This window comes from Athalia rosae, chromosome 1, assembly GCF_917208135.1.
Source record: "Athalia rosae chromosome 1, iyAthRosa1.1, whole genome shotgun sequence".
Lineage (NCBI taxonomy): Eukaryota > Metazoa > Arthropoda > Insecta > Hymenoptera > Athaliidae > Athalia > Athalia rosae.
The window spans coordinates 24,783,040-24,808,055 of record NC_064026.1 but is presented as its reverse complement, the minus strand read 5'-3'; the positions used below and the strand labels follow the sequence as shown (position 1 = coordinate 24,808,055).

General features: G+C 38.2%; 5 protein-coding genes across 17 annotated transcripts; 3 read left to right on the top strand and 2 right to left on the bottom strand.

Moving 5' to 3' along the window:
- Positions 1-657: 657 nt before the first annotated feature.
- Positions 658-5,442, top strand: LOC105690955 (solute carrier family 25 member 44). Of its 2 annotated transcripts, none has more exons than XM_012409143.3 (5): positions 658-937; positions 1,990-2,297; positions 2,387-2,691; positions 2,780-2,966; positions 3,054-5,442. In XM_012409143.3, exons 2-5 carry the CDS (start codon positions 2,123-2,125, stop codon positions 3,371-3,373), a joined length of 987 nt encoding a protein of 328 aa, XP_012264566.1. In that variant the 5' UTR covers positions 658-937; positions 1,990-2,122; the 3' UTR covers positions 3,374-5,442. The 2 variants fall into 2 exon arrangements, with proteins under 2 accessions (XP_012264566.1, XP_048516388.1); XM_048660431.1 differs by having other exon boundaries at positions 664-787.
- Positions 5,098-12,995, bottom strand: LOC105690956 (prion-like-(Q/N-rich) domain-bearing protein 25). 3 transcript variants are annotated; one of them, XM_012409149.3, is made up of 6 exons: positions 12,800-12,995; positions 7,006-7,149; positions 6,373-6,501; positions 5,676-5,819; positions 5,478-5,597; positions 5,098-5,400 (listed from the first exon to the last, which is right to left on the bottom strand). In XM_012409149.3, the coding sequence occupies exons 1-6, from the start codon at positions 12,807-12,809 to the stop codon at positions 5,330-5,332; spliced, it is 618 nt and encodes a 205-aa protein (XP_012264572.2). In that variant the 5' UTR covers positions 12,810-12,995; the 3' UTR covers positions 5,098-5,329. The 3 variants fall into 3 exon arrangements, with proteins under 3 accessions (XP_012264572.2, XP_048516391.1, XP_012264571.2); XM_048660434.1 differs by lacking the exon at positions 12,800-12,995 and adding an exon at positions 7,908-8,174; XM_012409148.3 differs by lacking the exon at positions 12,800-12,995 and adding an exon at positions 7,247-7,417.
- LOC105690954 (prion-like-(Q/N-rich) domain-bearing protein 25) lies at positions 8,289-14,971 on the top strand. Of its 4 annotated transcripts, XM_048660425.1 has the most exons (8): positions 8,289-8,432; positions 8,509-8,574; positions 12,126-12,299; positions 12,545-12,682; positions 13,204-13,341; positions 13,684-13,959; positions 14,059-14,247; positions 14,344-14,971. In XM_048660425.1, exons 2-8 carry the CDS (start codon positions 8,514-8,516, stop codon positions 14,406-14,408), a joined length of 1,041 nt encoding a protein of 346 aa, XP_048516382.1. In that variant the 5' UTR covers positions 8,289-8,432; positions 8,509-8,513; the 3' UTR covers positions 14,409-14,971. The 4 variants fall into 4 exon arrangements, with proteins under 4 accessions (XP_048516382.1, XP_048516384.1, XP_048516383.1 ...); XM_048660427.1 differs by lacking the exon at positions 12,126-12,299; XM_012409141.3 differs by having other exon boundaries at positions 8,334-8,574.
- Positions 14,972-15,023: 52 nt separating this feature from the next.
- Positions 15,024-18,522, bottom strand: LOC125502276 (multiple epidermal growth factor-like domains protein 10). 2 transcript variants are annotated; one of them, XM_048660428.1, is made up of 7 exons: positions 18,172-18,522; positions 17,841-17,990; positions 17,643-17,762; positions 17,279-17,422; positions 17,066-17,221; positions 16,843-16,986; positions 15,024-15,260 (listed from the first exon to the last, which is right to left on the bottom strand). In XM_048660428.1, exons 1-7 carry the CDS (start codon positions 18,368-18,370, stop codon positions 15,142-15,144), a joined length of 1,032 nt encoding a protein of 343 aa, XP_048516385.1. In that variant the 5' UTR covers positions 18,371-18,522; the 3' UTR covers positions 15,024-15,141. The 2 variants fall into 2 exon arrangements, with proteins under 2 accessions (XP_048516385.1, XP_048516387.1); XM_048660430.1 differs by having other exon boundaries at positions 17,066-17,203.
- A 796-nt stretch (positions 18,523-19,318) lies between these two features.
- Positions 19,319-23,722, top strand: LOC105690970 (prion-like-(Q/N-rich) domain-bearing protein 25). 6 transcript variants are annotated; one of them, XM_048660422.1, is made up of 10 exons: positions 19,803-20,388; positions 20,469-20,600; positions 20,983-20,996; positions 21,568-21,696; positions 22,356-22,496; positions 22,626-22,760; positions 22,883-23,140; positions 23,215-23,310; positions 23,460-23,531; positions 23,630-23,722. In XM_048660422.1, the coding sequence occupies exons 2-10, from the start codon at positions 20,557-20,559 to the stop codon at positions 23,716-23,718; spliced, it is 978 nt and encodes a 325-aa protein (XP_048516379.1). In that variant the 5' UTR covers positions 19,803-20,388; positions 20,469-20,556; the 3' UTR covers positions 23,719-23,722. The 6 variants fall into 6 exon arrangements, with proteins under 6 accessions (XP_048516381.1, XP_012264592.2, XP_048516379.1 ...); XM_048660421.1 differs by lacking the exon at positions 20,983-20,996; XM_048660423.1 differs by lacking the exon at positions 20,469-20,600 and having other exon boundaries at positions 19,836-19,861.
- The last annotated feature ends 1,294 nt before the right edge of the window (positions 23,723-25,016 follow it).

Genomic DNA, 25,016 nt, shown 5'->3' with positions numbered 1-25,016 from the left:
TAGTCGCGAATGAAATTTATCGTGACTCAGGCCTGTAACGTGAACATGTGTGACACGTTAATGTGCTTCACCTACGTGTGTATAAATTTACGTATACGTATACGTGTATACCAAGAAAATAAAATACGATTGTCAACAAATTCCTCTTTCATTCCATTATAAATACGGGAGCTTGCGTGACATCGTGAAGACCGCTTTATAGCCGTCCATCCTGACCATCATCGGGGTCAATTAAATTTGGTACGGTCTTCCTAAGTTCGTGACCCTTTCAATCTATCCAGTTTTTCCCACAAACGTATACTGGGCGAACGAAAATTATACTTCTTGTATAGTCTGGAATCAGGAAGAGTTAGCGAATTTTTTTTTTCTTTGTAGCCACAATTTCGAGATCTTGCGATTTAATTGAGCGCGATACTCAAATAAGTTTCACAGCTTTCGAGTATCGTCCAACTCATGTCAGGTCGAAAATAGATCTATGAGAGTTTCGATCGTTTTCGATATTACCGACATTTTTCGGGCCGACGATCCGCGCCTTTCTCGATGTTCCAACAACGGATAATAATATCGATGGTAGATGTCATCGCGATCCAGGTTGTTTCGAGGGTTTGAAGATTTGCCGAGTATTTCAAGCGCAGAAAAATGGAGAATGAACTGGGTGGGGGCGAATAGCAAGCAGCTGATAAGATTTTTCGTTCCATGACTTCTGCTCGTTCGCGAGTTTTTCGGTATAAGTGAAAACACGTTGACGTGTTTACAAGATCGGGTTTACCTGATGTCCAGCAAACGGGTACAGAGTTTGTGACATTAATTATGGTGATTGTTCGCGTTGACCTTATTTATTAAACTTGAAAAATTCAAAGCCGAAGTTGCGAGTTTATGTTCGTTATCATCAAGTGCTCAAAATCTAGAGTCAAGATTACGGTAGTATTACATCACCGTAAGTATTAGTAAGAACGGTTATAATTAGTTGGAAAAACATTGACATTATTCGGAATCAGCAAATGTTGCACTTAGATGTAACTTGTGTAGTAGTTACTTGCAAATTAATGACCTTGAACCAATTTTCTCCACTCCTATCAACCAATGCTGCATATTTACCTTTTAAGTCATAATCACACATATTCGGTAACTCGATATCGTGATTTTCAAAAGTCTTGTCTTAGAATGCAGCTTAGCTTATACATACATATAATGTAAATATTATTCACACTAAGTAACTCGAAAATTGCGTCTTGTTTATCTTTCGGTGGTGCGCTAGAACTATTATTAAATTATTGAACTATATACGTTATCGTTGAATCTTTCGAGTCATTGCACCTCTTTAATTGATTTTCATGACCTGTTGAGCCGAATTATCATCGTTTTTTTTACTGTTTTCTTTTAGATTATTCAACTTTCATGTTGAAAAAAAAGCATACCGATAACTATAAGAGTTTTTTCTGCAAATTTATATCCCACACTCGGCACAGATTTCTTACAAGGGTGTTGACTAACAGTACAGAAACAAGAATTTTTGGTATACGGCGAACAGATGAGACAGCGAATACTAAACCATAGTATCCGTGCCAGTGATAGTTGCTCACGTTTCTTAAACAATTTAAAATTTAATCTCGATCAACACCTCGGGTAACACCCCCACTGTCTATACGCTGATCATTTCTCATCCAGGAATAAAGCTCATGTTCTATGACCCTGTTTGTGGTTTGCGTTACTATGTAAACGCTTCATAATACCTTTCATTTCTAGAGATTATATCTCTCTGCATATATTCATGAAGATATACTACCTTAGGTCAACAGTTCCTGTATGAATCAAACAATACTGTTGCTAGCTTGAACTCAGACGTAATCTATCCATTTTCCATTAGGAACTATGATCTATTATGTGAACTACACACTGACTATAGATATGTACACAAAATTAACCTTGTAATTGAATGGCTTTTGGCCTTGATTAGCAACATTTCTCAAAGAATTTTCATTGTTGCAGGATAGTTGTGGGTAGTAATGCCCAGGGTACATCAGTGAGATGTGCCAAGCTAGGCTAGAAGATAAATTCTACCGACCTTTAGCGGGGTCTCTTCCACCGTCAACATTCTCGACTTGCGTTAAAAAGCCTCAAGATGTCAGCGGTGGAGGCACCACCACTTATCCGCACTATCGAATGGGATATGATGGACAAAACAAAATTCTTCCCACTCAGTATGCTGTCATCTTTCTCCGTTCGATGCTGCCTATATCCCCTGACAGTCATCAAAACCAGATTACAAATTCAAAGGAGAAATCATATGTATTCAGGTATGATTTTTCTTTCCTGCTTCCTTTTTTTAAAAGAAGCATAAGGTGGTTCATAAGCTTTTCATTGCAAGCTACATCATTCTTGACAGGCATGATAGATGCGTACAAAAAGATATACAAGACCGAAGGCTTCGGCGGACTATACCGAGGCTTCTGGATCAGCTCTATCCAAATAATATCAGGAGTGTTTTACGTGTCAACTTACGAAGGTGTCCGTCATCTTCTGGGTCAAGACCCATTCACGGCCCAATTCGATTCACGGATAAAGGCACTGATTGGCGGAGGTGCAGCCAGCGTCGTTGGACAGACAATCGTGGTCCCATTTGATGTTCTCAGTCAGCACTTGATGGTCCTTGGAGTTACGACGAAACATGGCAAACTTGTTGTGGACAAAGTAATATTTTATCAATGGTGCTATAAGATGAATAAGTAGGTGAATCGAATTCGATTCTCTTTCTGTAATCTTGATGATAATGCTACAGATGGGAATGAATCCTCTGGGCTTATCTTTGGATCCTGGAAGATCACGGGCCTTTATTGCTGCCGAAATAGTGCGACTAATTTATCAGCGAGATGGTCCGAAAGGTTTTTATCGTGGATACGTTGCTTCGCTTTGCGCATACGTTCCAAACAGTGCGCTCTGGTGGGGACTGTACACGTTTTACCAAGGTGCGTAATGAGATTTTTGGAAAATTTTGCCTTGTTACCAACGCTGCATCTAAGATTACTATTTGAATAACTGATTGAACTTCTCAGATGAGATGGTACGAGTACTACCAGTTTGGGTATCGCATTTGCTGATCCAGGCAGTTGCTGGAACGTTGGGTGGTTTTACAACGACTATAATCACGAATCCGTTGGACATAGTACGTGCTAGACTCCAAGTTCAGAGACTAGATTCTATGTGCAACGCGTTTAAAGTTCTTTGGGTGGAAGAAGGTCTACAGATGTTCACCAAGGGTCTTTCCGCTCGTCTAGTGCAATCAGCTTGTTTCAGTTTTTCCATTATCTTGGGATACGAGACTATCAAGAGAGTTAGTATAAACGAAGAGTACAAGAGCTACGTACGTTGGTGAATGAGCGAACCGACTGGTTTTCTTCTTTCTTGATCAAATGTGTTCAGCTTGAACTCGAAAAAAATTCTTTGCAGTCGTACTTTGTAGCTGAATTGCAAAAAATAATCAACAACTGAAAAATTGTAGTTCGAGTATTCCAACAGAATTTTCACTTGCGGATCAAACAACAATTTCTAGTTTTTTTTAACAGAATGAAGAAGTGTAAAACTTTGAATCTTAGCTAAGTCAAAACTATGTATATATTAAGTACATATATTATTACGAAACCACAGTATCTACAGGTAGTGTAAATAACACTGATAATCGGTGAATAAACCAATAGCTGAATTTGTAACAGATTTTACTCGTCTTTATCCAGAAAGCTATAACTACGTCTTAGAATGAAATTGGACACGGTACCAAAAACATTAAAATGGGTAAAAAAATATTTATGAGAAAAATACTAATTCTGCACTCGTACAAAAACCTTGTATGTGGACATTCGGAATTAGACCTCTACATACTTGTAATGATTTAATTTATCTAGCGGCAGTATTCATCTAATGTTACACATTGGGTTAAAAATTAAATAGGCATTAAGTAAAGAATCTAGGGATGTTTGAGCTTCTGAGTTATGATTATAGCAACAAAAACGCATTTCATGTATGTATGTCAGGGTATCTCAAGAAAAACGAAAGAATCGATATTTCTCGAATCCGGTGTTGCTAGTCTAAGATTGAACTTTCTCTGACTGAGAGGTTGTCAGTCGAATGTGAGAACCAAAGTAAACTTCTGCGTGCCTCTGAAAATTTTAGTCAAAGTCTAGAATTTTGGAGATTCAATTTTAGGGAACTGAACTACCAAGTGTACCTACATACGCATTAAATTATTCATAGGAAAAAAACTATTGATTCTGATTCCTAGATTTTCAAACAAATACAGGTAAACTGATGAGAGTGCGTTGTTAATCGTGTTACCAAATAAGGGTTCAAACTTGGAAGTTTTACCGAATGACTTGAAACTGATTGTGAATCAGGCTGGCCCTGACGCTGATATATGTGTAGTAGTTTGTACGCTTCGAAAATTTTTATCGTTGAGCATGCCAATTTTTATTATATTACGATCGTTTTTAACGATATTAAGTGTTCTACTCGTCAGACCGAGAGAGATATAAAATAGGTTTCAATATATGCAATCGTGATTGAACATCTCTATTTGGAACGGAGAGTGATGAAGATTCATTAGATAAAAAATTCTCATTGACTTTATCACATTTTTGTTAAATAGCTAATTTAGATATTCGTTACTCATTAAGGTACTTGGAACATGTGACTTACCACCGCATATTCGGAGCAGTAAAATAAATATACGTGTATAGAATCACCTATAGGCATCTACCCTGGATAATAAAAATATCACCGAATCATTCATCGTCGTATTTTCACCACAACCCTGCATGATCAATATTCATACAAAAGCTGTTTCGACGCTGTAAATTTTAGTTGTAGTTTATAACAGAAAAGTCTATTGACATTACGGTACATTCATGCGTATGAATACGAATGTACTTACGTTTGTAGTGGTGTGACTAACCCGAGGCCATAGACGAGACCCTATTCATCCCATATTTTGTTAAAGTACAATACACAACATTAATTAATTTGAATTTCCAGAAATTCACTTTGGCAGAGCTAATTTCTTCACAGATTAATCAAGGACTCTATGTATGCATTTACCAAAAGTTATCCGGTACGAAATGCAGTGATAAATTTAATTATTAATTATCTACAGAAACATGCATGGTTATAAAAAATTGCTATACATACCTACAGATGAAGATTTTGTGCAGCGGTTTAGCGTAAACTAAATTCTAATACAATATTTTTAGCTTACATTATGCATAAGTGTAAGTGTGTACGATATAACAACGAAAAAAATTGATGATTGTTAAGTTACAACTTTCATAATCGATACGAATCATGTGAGAAATCTGACGAAAAACATTATGAGGATTCCCGCCATCGTTGCAGAGTTGCTGTGAGCACCACCTGTTAAGAATAAACCGACAATAAATTACTGTTCCGGAGTAACATCTCTTTTTTAAGGATACCAAATCAATCCTTACTGCAATGTTTCGATGTTTTTCCATCCCTGCAGCTGCATGTATTTTGTTTACACTCCAACAAATCCTCATCTTCCCCGGGCATAAAGCAATTAGCATCCGACTCACACGGCTGGTACAACCCTACGAAAATGAAAATATTAAATTAGCACTACTTTTGAAACTAACAACAAGAATTATAAATTCACGTTTAATATTTACCTGCACTTCGTATGCATTTGCCAACGTTTTTGGCGAAGTGGTGAGCCGTCAAACATTGGCAACGATCATCAATGCAGAGTGCCCGATCCAAACTGTCTATACATTGGTCATGTCTTTGACAAGGATCGTTGACCGCGACGGGACCTAAAATTAAACAAATGGTTGATTAGTTGCACATAGTTATGAAGTTGAACCTTGTGCTATGATTATAGCAGTGCCTAATTTTTGGCCGTAAACGTTTACTTCTATTTTACGATACGTGCCGAAAGCGTAAGCACACGTAGCACAAGTGTTAATCGACGATTGATGAGATTTGAGTTTAAAAAAAAACAGTAAGTATGTTTACATCCACCTCGGTTTGGTTTTGGCTTATTAGACCCTTGGGGGAATTTAAAACAAGCGTGAGTTCCGGAATTCAGATTATAAATGAAACTCATTGTGGAGTCGAGGACTCGACTACTCTCAAAGTCCTCAACATTCATCTATCAATCAATGATATACCGTACAAGCTACGTTGCTGGACTGATTTGTATACATATATCATGCACCACGGAGGGAAACCACATGTGATTTAAAACCTTTCCTCAATATTTCAAAATTTCTTAAGATCGTCAAGTTTTAACGTGGCATCAGCAGGGGAGTGCGTGTGTGGCTTTATTCAATTATCAATCCATCAAAAAATTAGCTAATAACTTACTTGCAAGACAGTTTGATGAATTTCTGATGTCTACCGTGTAATTGTAAAGACAAGCGCAAATATTTTGTCTGCATTCAGCGTTCGACATCAAGTTGCACTCCTCATTTTTTTCGCACATGAGACCAATGGCTGAAAAAAACGAACAAAACATTAATTCTTGCCGCCTTTTTGTCTTGAACTTGGTTTTATAATGCACAGTTATTATTAATATTCTGTGAAAATAACGAGTACAGTTAAAAATCCTTACGTCGACTAACAGCCATATAAGCTTGATTTGAAGGTACGATTCACTATTTTTTAATCATATAAGATTCATAAATGATACAACTACAGATAGGGCCCAAGGTTTTATCACTGATGGATGAAAAATGATTCAGAAATATCTATGTCAACGGTGGATACCAACTGTGTACACCATGTATATATCGAGCGGTAATGCAAACCGTAAAAGACGGACACCAATCAAAAAGTCGTTCAGTTATCTCACTGGGTTATCTCCACAGGTAGAATGAAACCCAGACACATTTTACATGGTAAATATTTCGGCACGTATACATGAAGATAAATTTTGCTCGAATCGAGCCTTTTGTTCCACATATGAAATAATCGTTGAATATAATTACAATTACTTACTTGGGATGCACATTGACATGTCGGGTGTTGGCAGATAATTTGGTTCGCAAAAGCAAGTCAATTGCGTTCGACAATAGGCATGTTGGATGCAATTGTAATCTCTGTTACAGGATTCACCGACTTTGGCTGTTCCATAATATTCGGCTACGAAAGAAAATTAATTTTAAAGCAAGATCAGAAAAGAAAAAGGTGCTGATCCAGGTAATTCCAAACACACAAATCTCTTCACATGCGTACTCACTTTGTGCTAAGGTTTGAAACCCGTAACACGAACAAACGATAAAAAATGTAAAATAGGGTGACATTTTTTTCCTCGACACGGAACGAATTCAAAACGATTACGAATCGAACCCGCGTGTTCTTCACTTTACGCTCAAATGTGATGAGCACAGAGGCGAAGAATGGCCGCGCCAAGAGTCAACCGATAACGTTGATAAAAAAAAATTTCTTATCTACTTATGTGAGTGTGTTCGCTATCGCATTTAATATCAAGTCACATGCGTCAGGTAAGCACTATTTGGCCCTAACGATCAGATATTTATACCAATATGTCGCGCAGGAACACGACCAACCCTCAACGGATCGTTCCACGAACTTTCCTGTGGACAGGTGCGAGTATCGTCACCAGTGACTGATAATTTCCACTCGCAAATTGATACCCCTCAATCACGGAAGATGAACTGGTCGAATAGTTTACTCAGTAATGGGAGATTTTTATCTTGCAATAATCCGTATCTCAGATTCGTCCCGAATCGGGATAAGTCTTCGCATTGTGGGAAAATGAGGTGTGTTCTGCGATGGTACGTAGTGAATTTCTTTTTTTTTTTTCAATTCGCAAATATATATTCTCATACACATCTTGACTGCACAAGTGATTTTGAGTGGCCAGTCGAAGAAAGTACCACTTAATTTTCTGTCGGAATAGGTAATGGTTTCCATCAAAGATTTTTTTCGAGCTCCCTCACGACTGGTTTGAATCGAAATAAACACGCGCCTCTGCACCATGTTATATGAACTGAACTCATCTGTTACAGCGAATCCCTTCTCCCTGTAAAGAGGAGAAAAAAAAGAATGGAAAATCAAGATGCTTTTTTGAACTACTGATTTGAAAGTCTCGCCATATTTTCAATGATCAGCAGGTCCGGAATGCTCCCTAAAAACCTATAGGGTTTATAATTGCCAAAGTTATTGCAACAATAATTAAATCAACCGGTCTAGGATAGATGTAAGGAAAGATCGGATGCGTATCACCGGTGTGGTGGGGATATTTACTTTCTGTGTGAAAGTAGGGAACGCAGAAGCGTGGGGGTAAATGTAGCCGCCGGAGGACTTCGAAGACGAGTCTGCCGGAGTCTTGCGTTACGTTTAGAATCTTTAGTCCCGCCATCCGCGTCATCGAATCCGCGAACCGCGTGCGGTCTCACGTCGTAAGATAGAATATCATAAATTACAATATTAAAAAAAAGTTTTTTTATTCAAACTCGATTCACCATATTTTTCAAGCCAAGATGAAGTACCTTTTCTGGGCCGCAAGCGTCATCTTGCTCATCGACGTCTCCGTATCGCAAGGTAATGTAATGAATAATCAACCATATTTGTAATTTAACCCATTTGGGTATAATGATGACGTGCACTAACAATTGATACTGCTTCCGCTACGAAATGTTAATATAATTCGTGTGCTTTTTCATCTACAAGTGTTCGATCTGGTACACTGTAATTCAGATCATGTATTGTGTAGGGGAAGCAGGTATTCCGAAGTTATGTCAATCGTGTTAAAATTAAGGACGAATTACCGGCCTAATAATCCTAATAAGTCTTGAAACATTTATTTTTCTTTTATCTATTTTCAATAATTCAGAGTTAGTCTAACCGTCGAACGTTACATAATGTTCAGTGTATAACACAAGAGAATTATGATTGTTTACACAACGCGAAGCTATAGGCTTTATACTTAAACTTTGCCGAAGTAGAATTATACAAACAGTATCGAAGAAATCGTGTATTAACTCTATTCGTATTATTTTGCCTACGAGTTTATACACTAACAACGATCGTGGATATATTTTTGTTTTGACGAGATATACAGTTTTTGTACCGACATATATGCTTGAAGTTTTTATAGCATATAGAAGATGTGTGTACAGATAATTTCTCTGTAAGGATTTCTAGCGGTTAGGCAAACACTTCCTTATTTTATAAAAAGTACAGTACATACTATAATTACCTGCAGAGAAATCGCGTTCGCTCTAACACCTTATTTATACAAACGTAAAAACCTATACGAGTGTATAGGTATACCTTTTGCAAATCAATTATTTCACAACTCAAATATAGGTACATTTTAAACAATAATATCCGTATGTATGTATAACGTAGATGCACATGTATTCGATTTAGCGATAAAACCGTTGCACGCTTACCGATAAGGATTATTATTGTTCCTATTATTATTATTGATACTCTGCACCTATATGTTCGCGACTACCTATGCAAAGATAAATTTGACGTACAAGTCGATCAATATAGTATATATATATGTTTAATATACATATGGTTCGATCCAGGAGCTTATTAAATTTAATCGTCTCACTAATTATCGTATTGCGATTTTTCTCTCTCATTAAACATCCTATACCTTTATTTCTATTCATATGAGTATACATATATTGATATAAACGCGATTTCAACAAAAAAAGAACACTGTCTAACAAATTATCCCATGAAAAGTCTTATTATACATATATTATAGTGTTGTGTAACTATATCGACGAAATTATGAAATTGGTCTTTTGTTTCCCAACAGTCGTTACCTGTACATAAGCCATATCAGCTTTTCCATAAAAAATTAAAATCTCAGCAAATCATTTATCAATCTCAATCGTACCGAAACATTGAACGGTAAATTTCAGCCGCGTAACCTCGCGCGTAACAATATGGCCGCCCGTTGACGCTTTGCAAATTATATCGCGGGCGTTCATATCTCCAATATTTCCTTTCTCCATTGTTACCCGCAGAGCCCTGGTTCTTCTTCTTCTCTTAAGAACATCATGATAATATCCAGTAAACTAGGCGCTGCTATAACAATGAAAAGCAACTAGGCGTACACGGGTATACTTATGTATGTCTATTGTACAAAGTTTTTTGTTTTCACTGCGTGATTATGGAACAAAAAAAAAGCAAAATAGAAAAAAAAATTTAAACTGGACCACGAACAATATTGTATTGCGATATTTCAAAGTTATAACCCAACGAGTAGATATCCCCATGTATATTATGGCCGTTGAACTTTTGTGCAGCAGTTTTCGTAATCAGACTAAAAACTGGCAATGAAAGATTGCATTGTCAGAAGATGAAAAAAAGACAAAAATATTCTTATCTGGTTTTATAGTCATGTGAAGCAGCTTATTAAGAACCAGCTCAATTTCTAATTAAAAGTGAAACCCAAAACGACCGCGTTCAATTAGAAAAAAAAAAAAGGTATAATTATAACTAATTATCGTGCGTTGAAATAATAACAAAACCGTCGTACATGTGAGCAAATAATTTTGGCTATTGATCGGGTAAATCTGGTTATCACTGCAGTGTATTACGCATAAGTATGAAAAATGATTCATTGTCATGCAGCGCGTCAATTCCAAGATTTTGTATGAGTCACATACCGCATGGGATTATAAGATTGACTGAGTTCACATAGAATTTTTGGGCGTATTCTTTTTCGATAGATTCGACTTCGGAGAGTAAAGCTCAAATGTGCGCAACATAATGTAGGTATACTACGCATAATAATGTGTATTTTTTTCACAACATTAAAAATTCTGCCAGCAACGGAAATTCATTATCTGTAGGTACGATATGTATGCGGGGCGCTCTAATTGTAAGTTAGTTCGACCAAGGTCTGACCCTCACCCGCATTTTTCAGTTGCCTACTTTATTTGAAATCATTTCAGGGTAGGACGGAAATAGAAAATTCGAAGTTTGCTTTTTTGCGAATTTTTCTTTTTTTCTTTTCCGATCGAAAAACTATGATTTTTCGCTATGAAGTGAATATCTTGAAAAGCTTTTGAAATTTTCAAAGTGTTTCCTCAACATCGAACTTCGACAAATCGTAATTTCTTAACGGGGGGGAGGGGGGGGGGGGAATCAATTCAATCTAAATGATCGGAATAATACAGATGATTTGTTTCAATATCAACATTTTAAGGGAAAAAAAGATACAATATAAAGCGATCGTTTTGTTCGATCTTCGAATGATGACGGTCCCGGTCGGATTGACTCGGAATTACCCATATGTGTGGTTAGTTTGTTGAACGGAGTTCCAACGCATTATTATAATTTGTAACGGATCGTATTGCGTTGCGATTCTTCAAACTGTGCTGGTATACAGAAATCAATACGCGATATATTCCGATTTGAAGTTTACGATTGGCACAGTTCGATTGTTCATTCCTATATATATGTTGTACATGCATAGGTATGTACGTTCTTGTACATGGGTAATGCACGATATAGGAGTTGTACCCAACACAGGTATAGGTAGTCAAGGTATACATGTACACAAGTCAAACGCTCATGTGTGTACTTGAAGTAAATACATATATCTACGTCGTATGTAATCGAAGTACAACGACCCAGTTAGGATTCCCATTATGTGATATTATGTGTTCAATTGTTAACAATATAAAATACCGCTGCCTCTATTTGATCTGCGAAAATGAATAGGATGGAACAACTGTTACGTGAAAATAAAATTTGATCAACTGATCGATTTTATACTTATGTATCATATAATATCGAAATTATACGCTTCTCAGCTATAATCATTATTGTTTCTTGTGCATGTGTAGTTATTTAAATTTGTCCACTGACAGGAATATAAAATATCTATATCTATGTTATAACAAAACGCGTATACATACTACAGGTATAATATAGGGCAATGTGGAGTACTGCCTTTGAGGTCCTTCTCGATGATTTCAAACAAATTCTGCCCCGCTATCCCATATTGTCCCGCGTTCCCCTATGAATATGACTAATTGTGTTGTCATATATCTGTTGGTGGCGTGTCATCGTTCTGGCGGTGAGAATAGCGTGAGAAAGATATCAATTGTTTGTTACAGAGGTGGAAATCTCGTGCAAGAACGTCGCGGATTGTTCGGAAGTACAGAACGCATCTCCGCAAATGGTTTGTGACGATGGTTATTGTCGTTGTCTAGATGACCAAGGGACGCCACAAAGTTGCTCGACATTCAGCGTAAATGCAACCCTTTTGCAGCCGCAGCGGGCAGCCGCCGGTACGTGAAATGGTCGCGCGTCCAAAATTTCTTGACTCCCAAAAAAAAACAAAAAAAAAACAAAAAAAAAACCAATAATAATAATAATGATAAAACAATGGTCGAATGAAAAAGAAAATCAGTATTCACACCCTACATTGCGCGACTTCTGTATATGCGGATTAGAAGTTTTGATTGATTTATTAGTGGCGACAGACTGCCTGCAGCCGAAACAAATGGAAATGATAAAATTTGATAAATTTCAGCTGGATTAATCGGACGGAGCTGCTCCCTTGACAAGGATTGCGGAACAGATACCAACGCCTTTTGCAATAGGACGAGGAAACAATGCACCTGCAAGATCAAATACTCAGCTTCTTTGGATGGAATGAATTGCCTTCCTCGTGAGTGACGAAAAAAAATATCACTACAGATATCTCGAATCATAGTTTTCATCTAGTTGCCACGTGATAATTTACATAGAGCTATTATTGGCTAGCATAAGTTACCTACACACATACCTGATATCATGTTCGTATACCCAAAACTTTGTGCTTTTGGCGATCTGCTGTACGTGAGCGTGATAACGTCGTGACAATATTCCACGTCATGGTATAAATCAAAAGAAAATTTCTAAGATTTCTAGTAGAAAAAAAACACCAGATGACGCATGGCAGGTGGATGCCAATATAAGTATGTAGGTTTTACTATTGCCTGTATACTTGTTGAAAGCGTAATAGGCGCGTATAAATTATCACGCATAACTATGCGACGAGACAGAAGGCATAGAGAAGATCGCATGACGATGATCGTATTTTTCGTATTGTAATTTATATGCGAATACGATGTGATATTACCCGTTCTGATAATTCCTAAGATTTTTATATCATGCATCGTTATTATAACGTCATCTTTTTTCACACAGCACTAGCCTATCAGGAATCCGGATGCGAAATAGCTAAACAATGTCTATCTATGGTGGGAAACTCGACGTGCGTAAATGGAGTCTGTCAATGTGAAGAGAATTATCACTACGATTCCGATTCATGCTGGGCGAAGATAGGTGAGATACACATTATTTTGCGAATAATTCCATATATTGAAACAAAATTCCGTCGTTTTCACCAACTTCATATCTGAATTCTGAGAGAAATTAAAAGATAGGGCACTCGATATTATTACCAGGAAATTATTGAATGAGGAATCGCATCGGTCGAAAAAAAAGGTGTATAAAAAAAAATTAGCGTTAACATGTCCCCGGTATGAATATCGTGTTCGCGAATTTCGCGGTTATCTTCTGACAGTGCTCACATTGTATTATTATCATTATAAAGTATGGAACGAATGATGTAAGTATACATCGAATCATGTATGCGAGTTATAGAATTATTTTATCTTATTCCAGGGTTTGGCGAAGCCTGTAACGTGACGGAAGAATGTGGACACGTTTCAAACGCTGTGTGCGATGACCAGAAATGGTGCAGCTGCCCGATCGACAAGGTGATAGACTCCAATGTTTCTTCGTGCCTCCCAATAGCTTCAAAAATCGAAGATGATTGCATAGAAGCGATTCAGTGTACGCAACTCCTGGGTGAACTTAGCGCTTGCAGTTCAAACAAATGCGTATGTCATCCGAAACATCATCTGTCCCCGACTACCAACAAATGCGTGCCGAATCTGGGTGAGATGAGCTAATTATTTAACAAAAATCTTACCAGAATTTGTCATCACTCAAATTCTATGGAACGCATTGATTATTTTTTTTTTTAATTTCTTTCAGAGCTCGGTGCCGAATGCCATGTGGATGTCGATTGCTCGCAGGGCGAGAAGCAGAACGATATTTTGGCTATGAGGTGTCACGAACACAAATGCCATTGTGCGGACGGTTACGAGAGCTTGGGCGGAAAATGTTTCCCTGCGGGACGACCGAAAAGTCCTGAGGGCGTCGGTAATTCAGCAATCAGACAAAGTTGGTGGAATGAAATAATTTTTCTTTTTCATTGTACAAGTACGCCATGTGCAAAGAAACTTATTTTTGATGGACTTGCGTATTTTTCTCTTTCAGTGACCAACGCCTCCACTTTCAGCATGATCTTGGTATTGTCGGCCATCTTTTCTACGAAACTGTGAAAAGTATTTCGAAAGTAATCCATCTTAAGACTCACGTGCGTTGATCTAATTGTTTAGAGTTAAGAATCAAAGATATATGTTATGTACATACACACTCACCCATTCTTCTGATTAACAATAATAAGTACTTGTACTCATAATCGATGTTACGAATGAATTAACGTCAACTTTGCAAGCGTAGCTGTTGCCATCGTACAATTGTACATATATTATACGTTGTTACCTGTTAATGAGTATTTAAGTTTTATGCCACGCGAAAGCGATTTCAAGCAATTTAACAGATATTTACTCGGCTATTCAGAATCGCTGGTACGAAAGATTATTGTTTATTTGTTACTCGTAACATCTACCCTTATCAAGATTCATGTATTCACTGTTATTTGTCTTATTCGTATAGTATGTCGTTTAGTACACCTAGTATGTACACGTTATATCATATTGAAATGATATTATTATTTGGATATGAATCATAATTATTTTAGAGTTTAACGCTTATGTTTTCGAATAAATTTGTAAAGCGTCTCATACTTTGTGTGTAAAATTAAAAAATTTTCAATATCAAATCTCAATTTGCTTCTTTATTTTTTTTCAAAAATATAATACTCATTCCCATACATTAGACCAAAGCTTTTATTCAAATATGTTCAACAAAATTATGAATGAGAACCACAGTAATCGGTATTGGATATTCTACGTGTGCCGTTTGTGGTACTGCATAATTTTTTTTTTATCCTCAAATTACATCTAGTATCTGTTCAACAGCAATTTTCGCTTCATCCGGAAGATATGGCAGCAGAGTAGTCGCTAACAATTTTATGCCGTGTCCCGCAGTCCTACCGCTAACAGCAACGTCTGTAGACAGGTAATCGATTAATCCAATTAATATTCAATTGATTCGTGTAGATTAGGATTAGATTTCGTGATTGTCTTAGCGTAATCACAGTTTAAAATGTGACGCTGAATTTTTACGAAGGAAAAACAGTAAAATATGAGGAAATACTGCAGCAAGTATATGTCTACTTGATAAAACCATGAGGAAAAAAAATATCGCTAGCAACGAATCGTATGAATTCTACATCTTACAGGATCGGCGGTGACGTAATTTGAGACCTCGAGATACGAAAATGCATGTAGTTGTTATCAGAATGGTACAAATAACGGTTTTGGTTTTTCTTTTACACCACATTAAATTTATATTCATACGACGAATAATATCATTGACTGTAGATAAGGGTAGCGCAAAAATAACGACTATTTCTTATTTGCGTTGTTTATGAAAGTATATTATTACTATAAAAAAAAAAAAAAAAAAATTTTTAACGGTCACTCGAGATTTTTTTAAATTTCCAAAATCTTTAAAGATCGAATTTTTTTTTTTTATCTTTTTTCTCGTTATTCTATTATATTATAGGTTGAAAATATTGGAGATTTTAAGAATTCGAAGTTGATATTTCGATTTCCAAAAGACGCTCAATATTTTTTCAACTCTCAAAGTAATGTACTAAGAATGTTTTCGAGCAACCCTTACATATAATTATTAACGAGCTTTTAAGTTTCTGTCTTGAAGTTGATATACTATAGAATAGAAATAAAGCACCGAGCCGAGATACTTAGAAAACTTTAGAACAATTTTTCAAATTTAATTTTCGTTGATATTTACATTTAAAGGCCACTCGAAAATATTCTAATTGTAAATACTTTACTTTGAGAGTCTCCATCATTTTCAACCCAAAATATAATAGACTGACGAGAAAAAAGACTTGAAAAAAGATCGAATTTTGACGATTTTGGAAATTTTTATAAATCTTGAGCGACCTCCGAAAATTTCTTAGTCGAGCTGATCTTTGGAGGAGGCTCATGTTAAACTAATATACTGCCGCATAGGAGACGCAAAAAAATAGTCGTGTTTTTTTGCGTCAACCCTACTGTGGATACTCTCCCGCAACATATCTCTGCAAAGTAAATATTACGGTATGCAGATTACTTTTTTTAACGCCATCCATTTCTGTTTTCTCCGCTCTTTTTCACGGTTAGATACCTTGTAGTAGAGGGTTTTGAAAATTGTCAGAATTTAAAACGTCATTCCCTTCTTGATAATTGTTGAAAAAAAAAACTACACATATATGTATATGGCTGAGAACATTTGTTTCAGATGTTGAAGTTCCGGAAAAATTTTCATATTCGGAAATCTCTAATCGCCGACGTTACAGCTGGTCCGTATACACGTGACGTTGTTAGCACGACAATCGTAAAATTTTCACCGCAAATCCTACGATTACGTAATGATATTGTTTTTATTTTAAAAATTTTCAACTCACAACACTGTGCAGTTACGACATATTCTGCAGCGAAATTCCTCGTATAACGAAAAGAGCGTTGGGTTCAAAGAAATTTCGATGATCGATTTAAGAAATGTATCTAAAATTATAATTACGATCTGGAACGCAGCCAAAATCTTCTTCCACGTACGCGTATCCGTTAGCGCAGGAACAAACTCGATTTTTACAAATGCCAAATCTACCGAACATCGCGCTGCACTGTAAATCCTCTTGACACGTACCGCGCCATGAGTTGGTGACTGGAAAAAAAGAGAACATCGAATCCGAATCTGACAAAGTCTGGGAACTGACCTTCCCCGCATGTTGTGCATTAATCACCTGGTAAGCAAGATAAACGATCTTCAGAAGGAACAAATCCCTCGATACAGGTGCAAGTCTTGTTCAAAACGTTCAGCATCTCGCAGGATGAATTCAACACGGCGCATTTGTCATCATTCTCGCAAACGGCTCCGAGCGCTGCAGAAAACAGACCATCTTCTCTTATGACCAATTGTATCGGTCAATTATTTTGTACGAATAAAAGTAACTCACCAGCTTTACAGTACGTTATACCGTCTTCATTTTCGGATGGTTGATATATTTCCGGTTTGCATTCGCAGGTCTTCTCATCAGCGTTGCAATACGCGTTGGGATCGACACAATTTGGACGTGCGGGATCACAAGTAGCGCCAAAAGCTTTACGGTGTGCGTTGGAATGTAATTGAAATTGAACAACGATTTTTAAAAACGAGACAATCACGTGCTACGGCGCGTTAAGTTATAAGTTAAAACCGTTGCCGTTCTTTTCTCTGTCTACGGAAGTAAATTACGTCTCTATGTCTCAAATCGCTGATAATATTCGGAATTTCCGCAGCTTCGTTTGATTCAAAATGACTTCACGACACTCATTACTTACGGAGAGCACAATTGTTTGCGGTTGGGCTGGAAACTAGACCGGTTGGACACTGGCATGTGCCTTCGATGCAACTTCCGTCGACACACGGTGTTTCAACGCCGTCGCATTTTTTGCCCATTTCTGCGGATAATTATGGTGACTTCTGGGCACCGTAACTCGTCAAAATTTACCTTTGTCCATAATTTAAAATCTACTTACTGATCCGACATAATTCACCGGGTTCTTTTTGCGTGAAATTACCGTTACAGATGCACACGGTGGGGTCCCAATAGGTCGGACTTGTCCGGGCGCATGATTGATTGGGGTCATAGCACTTGTCGGTCGTTGTTTGACATATTCCGTCGACGGCTGAATAAAACAAACATACGATCATCTTTTTATGCCCTTCGGATGAATTTCGGCCCATCATCGCCGGCGACTGAATTATTCAGTTTGTGTACGATATGCGTACAGTATACATATTGTATTGAGTAAAAAACTGCAGAGATAGGTATATGAACTCAGAAGCGGATGTGAATCCGTAACGTACCCACGACACAGTCCGTGTTACTTTGATTTGGTATTTTGGGAGGTCGGCATTCGCACCGGTCGTCGACGCACACCCCTGCAATCGAATTACACATCACGTCCGACCAGCATTCATCCCCCAATCGCCCGTCGCCGGTACGGGCGAGAAAAAACACGGTGAAAATTGACGCGAGGCACAAGCGATCGGGTAATAACATCATATACCGGGAAATAATTCGTGCTAATTGATACACCAATAATTTGAAGATCGGTACGATAAACGAACAGTAGTGATATTTATATACTTTCTATTCTCAATCGTCACTATCGCTGGCCTTTGATATCATTTGGCTGCCCAAATATAAATGAAAACTCTTTCGATCTCAGCAGCGCTTATTATATCGTTTAGATTGATTTTCGATCATATCGATAGAAAATTTATCATCAAAGATCCGAAGGACAGATTCCTCTGCACGTCAGTGAAAAATAAAAAAAATAATCGAGCCACTTTAGCGATTATTGTGAACAGAAAAAATGTATATCTTTCTTTTCTTTTGTCATATGTGTCTGGAACGATTTTGATAGCTGCTCTGTACGGTGTGACGTCAACTGTTTCTAATTAGTAGAAAACGACCTAATAATCAGCTATCACGGTTGAAGTAGATGATAAGTACAGCCACATTCATGGTCAAACTCAATTATAAAAGTTGAGTTCCGGTGGCAATGTGCTTTAACCGGACCTAACGATATTCGCGTATCTGAAACTTTGCGTTGAAAAGGAAGGAGGGAGAATATGTGTTAGATAAAATTTATTTAGCGGTACAAGTGATGTAAGAGCGTGCCTAAATATAAAAATAATGCAGTTAACAAACGATGAGAAAGGGCGAAGCCAGCCCTTCGCACGTAACCCAGATTATGGACGATCTCAAGAGTATACGTATAATTAGTCGAGAGTCGAATAACGAAGATCAAATCTAAAATGGGGTATATTCTCGATCGTTCGATGATACGGAATTTTGAAGAGAAGTCGTGATTAAGAACAGAAATGACTAACGCACCTTTTACGATAAGACGCAAATTATTCTCTACATTTGCTCCGCAGGTATATAATCGCGTGTGCCCCAACCTGGCTTGTGAGGCGATAAGATAAAAAGTAAACTTAACAGACAGAGCATGTGTTCATTGGTATCGTATAGTTACCGCGGCTGCATCTACCTATACTACATCCGAGCTCACGCCCAGACGCTAAATAGGGCCGTCTTTTATATCACAAGTTTAATTAGTGCGGCTCAAATTAGTTTGGAAGCCAACTAGTTTGCTACCGTTGAAATATAGTGAGGAACAACGGTGCGCGTCCTCGGCGGAAAGGAGAACATATTCCAGGCGGTCTCGTCGAGGACTTCGATTTTGGGCGCAGTGCAGCTCGCACCCGAGGGAGGCAAGGGAGAAAAATTTGATCCCGAAAGAGAGCGATAGAAGTCAAGAATAGTCGGTGAGGATATACGGAAATGGAGGTGAAGGGAACGCCCGGAAGACCCACCGGAGCGCTGGTATTCGCTGTTGATTTTTTACTGCCCGTTGTAGCGGCTCTTCTCGTTACACCTTCAGTAGTCGGCGCGACTCAACACGCGCATCTTCTACGGAGACGTGAGTTCTGGCATATAAAACGATTGTATAGCAGGGAAGAGGAAAAATAGAAGAATGAGAAGATGGTTTGATAAAAGCCGCGGGAATTTCATAATCGATTTTAAAGGAATATTTTAATTGACACAGTCGGAGAATAAAAATGCTACTATACGAGCGTGTGACATTGAAACTGAATGTATGATAACTTGTTACGTATCATATTAGACGTGTTATGAAGAATAATTTTAATGTACATCTCATACCTAGATGCGTCGGAAGGTAAACGCGTTTCTAACTTCTATACGCGCCGCGTCGTGACCTCCGTGACAGTTGGGATAGCAGGGGAGCATGGGAACTGTGGTGGTCCCAGTGGTCCCGAAATCTGGCGTGACTCAACCGGATTCTAGCTTTGTTTTTCTATCGCAATAATAATACAGTTACAGTTACGTTGTAAACTGGCCCGTGTAACTAGCCGCACACGTTGACGTTTACTCATGTACAGATATTGCATATCGGTTGTGAAATTTCAGAGCTTTGGCGTTTGAGAAAAACCTTTGTTTTCGGGTGCAAGGGATATCATGTGATACACCGTAAAACGAGAAGGAGAATAGAAGTGAGTGCGTAATGTAACCGTAGGTCGTCTGGTAAACGTCTGCCGTCAATTCCATGGAATTAGTTCACTTTTATTCGCAGCGTGCAGCTGCAGCAGCACGACGACGCGGCATAATCGGATGCACGACGTAATATGTTGGGTATATCTACGTTACAGGGAGATAGATAGATGGAACGGTGCTTATTGCGAGCGACTATACGTATACTATACGGGTAACGTACATTTTTGTCGAAGCCAACAAACAACAAACGGCGTTACCGAGTTACGAGTCAGTACATACGTCTGATTCTATGCATACCATTACGATGACGCGTTTCGCTTGTTAGTTTTATAACAACGTTCGAAAACATCGCTGCTGTAAAGATTCTTGAAATATTGAAGAGCTGCGCGTTCGATCGAAGAGCGAAATCCCCGTGCGCCTTGACTTGTCATTGTGAGATCGCCTTATTCGTAGGCAAATTTAAAACGCGTGTCCCTAATGACGACATACAATCGAAATACGAAATTTGACAGCTATCATTCATTGTCAGTAAACAACATCGTGTTTTGTTTTATTATTTGTATGGGATCGTTGTTCGTCGTCGGGGATACCAGCGGGCAGGAATTGAGTGGGTATAAAATTCAAATATCTTTTTTATACATACCTATACATAACAACGTCTTTATTATACCTAATTATACACGTATACAGATAAAATTAACAAATCTTCAATTATACGAACAATTTCACGTCTTCTAGACCGTTACGTAACCCACGTGGCCACGTGGCCTCTACGCGCCATTATTATTAAAAGTTGAATAGAGCGATCTTCCCTTTTTTTTTTACTCCTTTGTTGTACGTCCTCGTTCCAACCATTTTTCCTCCATCACTGACAAAAAAATTCATTAGCAACGTTACACTCGCCGAACTAAACCGCAGCTCGTGTTTTCATTCTAAATTTAACGATCAGTTGATCCTATCGCACGCTGCGAATCGCGAGGCACGAATTCTAATTTTCCGGTCAAGCGACGAATTGATTATCTTAATTGTCATCAGTCATTCTCGTATGTTAATCACGAATGGTGAGAGATGATCACATGTATTGCGTTAGTTTCGAACCTGGTACCGAATCGATACATAAGTATCCCGGGGATTTGATGTTCTTTCGATACACATAAGCTCTTCCGTTTTGATTGCAGAGACTTTGACGACCTGCCAATATGACAGCGACTGCGTGGAAAACGCATACTGTTGGGCGCAGCAATCCTGTCTTTGTAAGGAAGGATACCTAGTCGACAAAAACCGCACTCATGTGCAATGCTTGTTGAGTTAGTATTCGTCAATACACGAACAATGTACATTTCTAAAAAGGATCTGTAACAGACCGATCCGATATGCCGGTAAACATTCGTACTCTTCGTGAAATCGGAAACTGAACAAGAACTCTCGCATACGTTTCTGATTTTCATGTTGCGAGAGTATCGTAAGTAGCCGGTAAGGTATACTTGTATATTTCTCTCGTTCGTTTCGGTTGAGGGCTCGTGGCAACCCAATTTACACCGAGACGCACATAACGCTAACTACCGGGTGTCGTCTTATAAAACACGTAGAACACAACTCTTCCGTACACCTTCTGAAATAACGATCGGCACAATTTTGTCAACGATACCGGATAGGCTACTGAAATCCCATTCACCTTGCCAATCTGCGAAACATAATATCATCTTACGTTGATTCGCGCCTCTGCTAAAAACTTACTCTAAATAAATATACGGGCACCGCTGATTCCAGCCAGTCCATCTGCCGTGTCCAAAATGTTTAAAAAAGTCAAGTTTTCGTTGGCTCATATTGAGAAACCGCGCCGCGCTATCTTCTCGACCTTCGCCCGTAGTGGACAACGCGATTCGGTTCCAGCCGAATGGCCTGTCGCGTGGCGAAATATTTTTTCGTTCGGTGTATAATATCAATTTACTCACGTTCGATGCAGTCGCCACGCAGTTCGGGGACCCTTGTACCATGGACGTGCAGTGCCGCGTGACATTCACCGCCCAGGCGAAGTGCCGGGATGGGTTCTGCGGCTGTTCCGAGGCTTCCCACTTCCAGGCTGGTCGCTGTTACGAATCTAAACGTGAGTTTTTACTCCCCTGGTCAATGAAATTGAATAAGAACCTCTAACGGGTTCTGACCAACGTTGAAAAATGCAGAATCGACGCGGTTCGTATTTAACAGTACAGCGACTGCGGATAACGAATTTCAGGTATCGGACAAATTTGTCAGGTTTCGAACAATTGCCACATCCAAGATTCGCCGAGCTACTGCGTTTCCGGTGTCTGCACGTGCCCCTTCCAACATCATCCGAACGCGGACGGAACACGATGTCTGAGGAGTTCGTGTAAGCGATGGTTTTTCTTTTATTCAGTTCCTGGTCGGGTGCGACTCCTTTTTGGTACCGTTCGACGTCAATTCTGTACCGAAGAACAATTATTCTGATGAAATTTCTGATTCCCTCCGCAGTTCTTGGAGACGGTTGTTCCGGGGACGAAGAGTGCGTAGCTCAGAATTCGAGGTGTTTGGACGTATGCCGTTGCCAAGTAGATCACGTGATATCCGCGGATCAGAAACGCTGCTTGAAAGCAGCCAACGCCGTCGGAGAACAATGCGAGATAGATTCGCAGTGCAAGGCTTTCATGAGTAACGCGGAATGCAGAGAAGGTCAATGTTTCTGTGTAAAAAATTACCATCAGAGGGGACCCGTCTGCATGCGGAGCGTCAGTGAGTTTGACGAAGATTCAAAATTTAGAGTGTAAATACAAACATTTTTCTTGGTCGATTCGTTTGATTTTCAGTGCTGAATCACGAGTGTTCCGATTCCCGTCAGTGCGTAACACCGACTCATAAGGATTCCAATTCTTCCGAAATCACGAACGTCGATTGCGTTGACGGTAATTATACGTTATCTCTTCGTTGAATACTCCGTCTTGTTTTCTCTTATTTTTTTTCTTTACTGCGAACGCATCAAGCCGAACAACCAAACCACTCAAAGAATCGCTCTGTTTTGTATCGCCGATTCACATTTTTCCACTTGTAACAGGAACCTGCGTCTGCACGGCGGATTACACGGCTACCGAGGATTCGCTGGACTGCATTAGATTCAGTGAAAATGGTAAAACATCATTGGGAAAATTTATTTATCACTAAGCTCTCCGGGTAACCGTGTAACCAAACAAACGGCGTACAATGTATATTCTATTCTAATTTTAGGAGCATCGGGATTGGACTTGGCGTCGGTTGGATTCGTTCTAATTTCATCGGTATTATCGCAACTCTGCAGTCTCCGTAGCGTTAGTTGAAATATAAAAAAAAATTATTGAGTTACGGTCGGCCGTGGTACATGAATGTCACGCGTGAAATCTGAGTCCCGGTTTCTCACTCTCGTCAAAACTACAGGACTAATTTTTTTCCGTCAAATCGACTCAACTCTAAGCGCAACTAATCCGCCCGTCGAACGCGTGCACGCTTTAATAGGCGTCCGGTTTATGTGACCGTAATTTAATTGTACTATTCAAAACATAGCCGATAGTATCGTTGTGTTATATGTATGTAATTATTTATTCAATTTTGTAGCACGATTTGTAAATAATTTATAGTAATATATATAGGTATCTCTCCATAAAATAAAAAAGTCTTGAGACAAATAATCATAATACTTTGAAACTATAATTATAATAATAATGAAAAAACAGAATGCATTTTTATTTGACAGACGGATTTTATTGAAGTTATGAGAATTGTACCGCATTTTCGTTTGTGAACAGTTTTCAACACCAATCAAAGTTAATCAAAATGTACTACAGCCATTGGGTAAAAATTTGGTTGTAATACCATAGTAATAAACAAAGAACAGAATGAAAAAATGAAAGTTTGTTAGAAATAAATTCATTCTACAACAAATTGCGAAGAAGCAAATTCGTGTAACCTGCACACATCGGTATGAGCTGGAAAAGTAAGTTGATTTTAATTAATCGTTGAGATAATTCATCAATGTTAAAAAAAAATGGATAGATGTTGACATAATGTGGTTATATTGCAGATGGAAAATATTAAACAGACGCTGACGATCGAAGGTAATACAATTTTGAACAATCTATGAGTGTAAAAATATCGTAAAAATGCAAATCTTGACGGATAAAAATTTATATAAATCCGCATCATTATGAACGTTACCTGGTCTGATAGTGGAAATTTCGAAATAAATAAAATTTAGAAAATAAAATTACAGACGACGAATCGGATTTCATGCTATGCGAGCGGGCGGAACTCGTGGAAAAGAGAGAGCAAGAAAAAGAAATGGAGGTGAGATTGAAGGTGAAGAAAGAAATAGAGGAGAGAGGAAAGGAAAAAATAGGAAGAAAAGAAAGAATAAAAAATATGAGAAACGAAGGAAAAAGGAGAGCAGAAAAATATAAAAAGAAGAAAGAATACGAAATAAAAGAAAACAATGTTCCGTTATAAATTATCAAAGAAGATGAATAAATGAAAAAAAATTAGAATGTCATAAAAATAATTAGGATTAAATTCATAACGGTTATGCGCATTATTCACAATTTTATAAATAACATCTGAAAGATCAGTAATATTCAAAATTTTC